This window comes from Halyomorpha halys, unplaced genomic scaffold (assembly GCF_000696795.3).
Source record: "Halyomorpha halys isolate HHAL.00 unplaced genomic scaffold, Hhal_1.1 Scaffold1922.1, whole genome shotgun sequence".
In the NCBI taxonomy this organism is placed as follows: domain Eukaryota; kingdom Metazoa; phylum Arthropoda; class Insecta; order Hemiptera; family Pentatomidae; genus Halyomorpha; species Halyomorpha halys.
In genome coordinates, this window is record NW_027108826.1 from 30,626 (window position 1) to 38,602 (window position 7,977).

A 7,977-nucleotide genomic window follows, 5' to 3' on the forward strand; every position below is an offset into this window, starting at 1 on the left:
CACAGAAGGAAGATTTACGTTGAGGTTAATAGGAATGTCCGCCATTGAAATCTAAAATAAAACAGCCAGTGATTGTCTCATACTCTTCCCCTACTTCTCTATCATGCCTCTGATAAGTACATAAGACCCGCCTTTTTGGCTTCACTTTTTCTGACAGCTTACCTCCTTCAAGTTTGAAGGAGAATATGGCACCTCCCAGCTTTTTTCCCACCGGCTTATTGTTAAGACTGACAAAGTAACAAATTGCCTCTGTTTATTATTCTCTCATAATAATAGGTATAATAGGTGTAGGAATATTATTTAAATTATAATTATGAAATTCTAATCTTTGAAATTAGATACATACCATGTCCTATTTGGCAAAGATTTTTGAGTAATTATTATTGTAATTATTCAGTCAAAATTATTTGAATGTGCTTGTATTTTCAGAAGAGAAACATCAGCGAGGAAGAAATAAAGAAAGATCCCGAATGTCGAGGACGCCTCCCCTGCGGCTGGCTGGTCTATAATAAGCTCACTAGGAATCCAGAATTTTTCATGAACAATACGTAAGCTACTAATCATCATTTAATCATATTTAATAGTTTTAGTTGTTGTAGTGTAATTAGTTACGGTAGTGTAGTGTAGAGTAGAGTAGAAGTAGGAACTGCATGTTTATTATATCTAGTAGTTACTGTCATGTTTGTCCTTTGTAGAACCACTGTAAATTCTATAGTACTCGTAATTACTAACCATCTGGGGAATAGATGAGAAAAAATCTGGAAAAAGGTTGAATAGCTTTTATTTTATTATGAAGGTACTTTCTTCATAAATTGAAGTTTCCCTCCATCAGCTCCGCCACTCCTCCCTTCTCATCACTTCCTCTTTGATCAGTCCTCGACCAGCCATGTTCTCTGCCACATCTGTTCACCTCTTCACCGGCTTCCCACTATTACTATTTCAATCTTAATTCTTCCATTACCTCTAGTACATTTTTTCTTACTTCTATCCTTTTTCTGATAGTCTAATTTCTGACCTGCTGCATCCTTGAGACTCTGGTGGACCACCTAAAAACCATCTTCATAGCAAAGAGTCTTTTACTTTGTGATTTTTTGTATGGCCACGTTTTAGAACTATAGAGCATTACACTCTCAACCAGGGTCTTGTATATTAATTTTTTAATCTTTGTATAAAAATGTTCACTCCAAAGCATATAATTTTTTATATTAATAGCTTACCATCTCTTCATCACTCTTTTTATCAATTTCTTTCCTTGCTCTTCCATTGGTTTTAAGCACTTAGCCAAAGTAGCAGAATTAGTTTACCCAACTAAGCATTGTCAAAACTGAGTCACTTAACTTATCGTTCTCTGTCTATATATATATTTTTTTTTTTTGCTGTAGTCAATATTCAAGCCCCATTCTTCATACTGTTTCGTTGATTTTCTAGACAAATAATCTGAGGCAAATTCATCTTGTACTATTAACACTCTGTCATCAGCGATTAGCAGGTGACACAAGTATTTGTCTTTTTTGAAATTACCATTGTGCCACATTTTTGTGCCTAGTTTCTGAAACAATTATCGATATATATTTTAAATAAGACAGAGGACATATAGCTTCCCCAAAGAAAGCCATACTAATCCAAAAGCACAAGAAAAGAATAATTGAGCTATATCATCCCAATTTTTTATTATTTTAATGAAGACTAAGTATAAATACTAGTAAAAATTGATGAGTCTGCCAAGTATAGGTAGGGAGAATATAAAATGATGGCTGTTTCAAAAAGTTAAAAAAAAATTATTTTCATTTGAAGCTTCATACCATTAAAACTACCTCAGAAATTGTTAGACATTCAGTTGTCAAATTGCACTCAAATTAAAGCTAATTTAATGTGCTGTAACATAGATTATGAAGTTCAATCATTCCTGAGATATAGATTTCCCAAAATAAATTCTCTAGCTACTGACTTTAGTACATTTTTTATGAAATTTTGCTTTTCCAAAAATTGTATTTTGGGAAATATTAAACGTAAACAGCTCTTTCAGGGCTCATATTTTAGAAAATATACTCTTCTTTAAATGATACTCTATTAGTTTGTGTAGTTCTATTGGTAATTTTAATGATATGAAGCTTCAAATGAAAAATTATCTTAAAATCATCCTTAGGGAATCGCCCAGTAATATTACAATAATACAAGGAGATTATTTTACAAAAATATCAGAATAAATTGAAATATTTTTCATATAATCTGTTACAATAAAAACCACAACTCATTCCATCAGTTTGAAAAGTTATATCAATCTATGCTGATCAAATGAATTTGATGCAGTGTAACCTAGTTATGTGAGCCTATAACCATTTTGTATTGAAATATCTCTATTACTGAGAATTTTTAAACCCTTGTAATTGAGAACTGATTTCTTAAATTTATTTCAATTTTTATCACTATAATTAGGACTTTGTGACCTAATAGTCTGTATAAGTATGACAATTTATCAGGTTTTGGAAAAGTTGTGACAGGTTTTTTTCCCCCTATTTTATTTTTCAGTATGTACTATCGAAGGTTTTGTATGATAACCAATTGAATAAATGTAAAAAAAAAAATTTGAAGCAAAAGTTTAATTCATTAACAACCACTGAAAAATTAAACTTTTTATTTATATTATCATAGTGGAAAGAAAAATTATTATAAACCTTACATAAATGACTTAAGATATCTAATATTGATAATCCTTGCATTGAGAAACATCTTAAAGCTAGTAGTATGGCAATATAAACCAAAATAACTGATTTCTTAAGCCATACGTTTGGTATCGTCTAAAAAAAATAAAAGTACATACTGGAAGATTGATGATTTACTGTGTGTGATAAAAGGAAGAGGATCTGGGTGCAGTCATAGAAAAAACTCAAATAGTCATAAAACTCTATTATATTATAACTATTGCATAACAGTTCAGTAATCATAAAACTATTTGAGTTTTTTTTCTTTGACCACATTCATCGTCTTTTTATTAAAAGTACACACAAATATAAATATAAAATGAGGTGTAGATAGTGGACCGTAGATTACTGATTGGAGAAGATGGTTAGGTGGGTGCGGTTAACAAAGAAAAACATAAATAACAATTTGTAGATTCAATATTTATTTTTTCAGTTTTTTTAGACACTACTTACATATCTTATATTATACATATCTTCTTACCTACGTAATATTATATTTCATCTTTCACTGTTATCAATTTGCTACCATCTAATTCCATGATTATCAATTAATTATTTTTTATTATTCAATTATCAATTTTGCATTATTTAATTCAATTAAATATTTTGTATAATTCCAAATTTGTTTATATACTATTTCTTTTCAATTTTAGGTTTCTCTAAATGTTGTTATCTCTTTTGTTCTATAGCCCTGATGAAGACCTGAAACTCAGGTCAAAACTTCGGCATAAATAAATATTATTTTGTTGATTAATGTTTTTCTTAGCTGACCGCACCTCCCTGACCATCTTCTCCAAACAAAAATATAAAATATGCATTTTTAATTAACATTTTCACCTCTAAAGGGTATATTTCGGCCCCTCTTAGTGGTAAAAATAAGACAACTGTAATTTTAAACCTGCCTATTTGAAAAACTGGGTAAATGAAAAGCCTTTTTAAGTGATAAAAAATCCTAGGTCCTCTGGGAACCCAGTTATACAGGTTATATTGAATATTTATATTTCCTGTCAATAAGAATTATAAAATACTCTAATAAAAAATTCTATCAAATTTTGATATATATTTCTTTCTTATTGTTTTTATTTTATTATCATTCACATTCCTAACATTTAGTTTTAGTTTTTCGCACTTTTCATATTTTCTTTGTCTCCATGAACAAAGAAGTGTTTTTTTAAGGTATAATTTCTTGTTTGTTAAAATAAATAATGCAACACTATAATCTAGTGGGTTCTGTTTTCCTTAACTTGATTAAAAAAAATTCTTTTGATTTTATAAGATAGAACTGTATATGAGGAGAAGATGGGCAGGGATCGTCTATAATGATACACAAAAAAGTAAAACATATTTATTCATACTGATGTTTCAGCCTTTATTTCAGACCTCCATCAGAAATGAAAACAAAATATGTTATAACAAACATAACTCACAGAAAAAATATATATATTTGTTTTTGTTTCCAATATTTTCAATTTTTATTATATATGTTACAATTACATTTACAATATTATAATCTTCTTGTTTCATCTGCAATCTGCCTAAATTTCTTGTTATTGTATTACTCAGTTTGTTTAAGATATGTATAGTTTTTTTCTGAGTTGTGGTTGTTATATTGCTTTTTGTTTTCATCCCTGACATGAAGGTCTAATATTCAGACCCAAACATCGACACAAATAAGTTTTACTTATGGGTGTATCATTACTGACTCCACACTTGACCATTTTCTTCTCATACTGATCTACTCTCTACTATAAATATCTCATCGTAGAACTCTATACATTACCATATTTTCTTAATACAAAATTATTATAAAATCAAATAACCATAGACACAAAGGCAAAAATACCAAACGGTGTGTAATAAAGCCATCATCTGTATTACAGGTGCATTTGCTCCGAAGAGAAACAGTGTGTACAGGCAGATGATGATCTTTCTGTAGGTGCTTATGTCTACAGGTGCCGCGAACAAAACCCATCTCAATAACTTTCCTTCCCTTTAAGGAACTCATACTTAAAGTATTATGTAATATGGAAGTATTTTTTTATAATATTCAAAGGAGAATCGATAAAAAGCCTGAATCATTGAATAGTTCCTAAAATTTAGCAAATGTAAAGGCATATTTTATCAATTTTTTTATAACTCGATATCTATAACTCTCTTTTGTTTTAGTTTTATGACTAAGCTATATTGTAGTTTTGTATTAGTTTAATTTATAATTTAGTTAGATCATTTTGTTTATTTTCATCTTATTACTTGTTTTGTTATTGATTAGGGTTAGTTATGTAGAGCTTAGAAACCAAATGAAAGACTACTAGTATTATGAAGTTTTTGTCTCCTATTGGAGATCCATTTTATTTATTTTTCCTCCCCGCATGAATGACTCAAGTAGAATTACATTAGTTGTTCAATTTTAGACAGAAAAAATTATTTGTTCTATTAATGCTTTATAAAATTAGATGTGGCATTTAAACACTCCACTCAAACTGTTTTTCTAAATAATTAAACTTTATACCAAAGTTTATTGTTTGGAAGGGCAGGTAATAGGCTGGACAATGCAAATACTACATTTAGTTGATAAAAAATTGATATTAACTGTTTTTAATCTTTGTAATTATTATAGTTTGTAATTACTTTTTATACATTTGTATTAATGTAGCGTAGAAATCATTTGATACATGTTATAATGAAGAACTATTTATTTTAGAATTGTTTTTGATATAGTTCAAATTAACTTTGATATAATAACATTCATTCCTTGTAGTTTTCAGTCAATTCTTTCTTATCTGGCATTTCCAGTCCTAACTGAATTAAGTTCTAAATATATATATATGCGTTATTTATTTATGCATACATTATGTCAATATAATGGAAATTTTGTTACATATTACTAATTTTAATCGAAGTAACCAGAATTTAGAAAGTGTTTAAAAATTGTCTGGTTCAAAAACCCTTACATTCAAAATTTTAAAGGTTTCACTGCTTTGGTAATATTGGTTAATAAATCATGGAAACATTTATTTCAAAATATTCAATACATGATAATTTTTATATAAAATAAAAAAAATAAGGAGTACAAAAATATAATTAAAGTGAATTTTGACCGGCAAGAAAAATAGTAACTTATTTACCAATAATTATGCTTAATCCATCCAGAGAGTAAATTTTACTGCGGTCTTGGAGTATTGTCAGATAAGAGAGAGTTAGTAATTTGTTTTCATTTGTGTTGTTGTTTTGCATGTTTATGTAGGTTAGGTATTTTTGAAAATTTTGTACTTAATATTGATATTCATTGTTTATTTTTTTTTTTTGTTTTGTTTTTTTATCTTGATATAATGTTCACTATTATTCAGTAAGGCTATTGTAATAAATAGATAATATGATTTTTACTGTAATAAAGATTGATGATGTTCAACACTTTTAATTACACCTATGTTACTCGCTGATATATTTATTTTAGAATATTCTCGTATAGAAAAAAATAAAAATATACCTGGCTTATATATACCTGGATATATATATAAATACAAACCAATATGCATTAGGGAAATCAGGGTTATTGTTCAGGTTTTAGGTTGGATAATAAATAACTTGCTTTGCAGAAGTTTAATAAGAATTTGAATATTTTTTATTATTGTCCGGTAATTAATTACATAATAGGGTCAATCCATATGAATTGGTTCAAGTTTGATTGTCAATTTTTATTTATTTTTTAAATATTTTATATGTTGATTCTTCTTTGTTTTTAGATATAAAAAAGTAGAAGTTTTTTTTCTTTGACCGTTTATGAATGGAAGAGGTTTTTCTTCGGCTCTATTGGCTAATTCCAGTAACTGCATTTAGGATTTTGTAAATATATCAAAAACTACATGACTTAAAAAGATTAACCAAACATCCTTTGAAGAATATTTTTTCTTTAATCAAAAAACTTGTTCTTATTATGAATAAAAGGTCCAGGTGCAATCAAAAATAACTTTAATAGTAAAAAAACGTTTCGCCCCACTTTTCTGGGCTTTATCAGAGCTTTTGATATGAAGGAAAGCTAAAGAATTCCATATCCAAGGAATGTTTTGAAGAAGTCCTGCAAAGTGGGGCAAACATTATCACATAATAAATATTTTTATATTATTTGAGTTTTTTTACCACACCTGGAGCATCTTCCTTTTATATTTTACACTCAGCCAATCAAAGTTCTTCCAAATGTTCTTAGTACATTTAATTTATTCCTACTCCTAAGGTGATAAAAATTGGTCAGAAGTTAAAACTTATATTAAAAACAAAAATTGTTTTCAAACTATTTTTTCTGTGAGAAGGAGTACTATAAACAACTTATCTCTTTGTGTGGTGGGTAGGTAACTAATATTTGGACAATAGGAAAAAATATAATTCCCATTGTTTTTTTTTTATGACCCCTTGAAATTTTAAAATTTAAGCTTCCGTATCTCCAATAGCACTGGACTTAAAAATCTGAAATTCACAAAATTTACAATGTTTTTAGAAAGGTCGACAGTAAACATAAGTCTTACTTTTTTATCTGCTTGTTTAAAGTTCAATAACTGTCCGAAAATGTGGAAAACACAGTTAGCAAACTTAACGTTGTAAATTACCAGTATATTTTAACTAGAACATGTCTTAATGTTTGATTTTCTCAGTTATATATTATAAAATTCTGTTTTCATTTTTTTGTAAAGGGTAAAACTATATATAAACTCTAGGAACAGCACTGTTCTATATTTAATATTATGTACTTTTTTTAAAATAAAAAAAATATTGACATTCCACATAAAACAAAAAATATAGTTAATATTTATTTACTTTACATTACACTATTATTACAGAATAGGTATACATTGTTGGAAATATAATTAAACCATGATAAAATACAGCTTACAATGTTTATTCTTCGGAAAAATACCTGTCCACAAGTAACTAAAAAGTTTTTGCGACAGGCTCTACACAATAAACTGAATTTGACTTAAGGATGAATTAAAACCAGTGAGTTAAAATAAAATGGAAGACTCATTATAAATTACTGAAACTATTGTCACATTTTCTAAATCTTCAAGAAGCTAACTACATATAATTATATGTATAGGAAGATGGTCAGGGTTGCGGTCAAAGGAGAAACAAAAGTAGTTTACAACTATTTATTTTCCGACGTTTCACCCCACTTTGTAGGGCTTCATCAGGGCTGAAAAGATACAAAATGATACAATAATAAGAATAAAAATACAAAGATAAGATACAATGATAAGAATAAAAATAAGTAACAATGGCAAGA

At 28.1% G+C, this 7,977-nt stretch overlaps 1 protein-coding gene across 1 annotated transcript in view; it reads left to right on the top strand.

Annotated features, from left to right (window-relative positions):
- Positions 1-429: 429 nt before the first annotated feature.
- The window catches only part of LOC106690863 (uncharacterized), a gene marked incomplete at its 5' end in the record, with an annotated part of 12,296 nt that continues 4,748 nt past the window's right edge, over positions 430-7,977 (top strand). Inside the window, 1 exon segment of the mRNA XM_014436448.3 lies at positions 430-548. Coding sequence (XP_014291934.3) covers positions 430-548 — 119 coding nt within the window.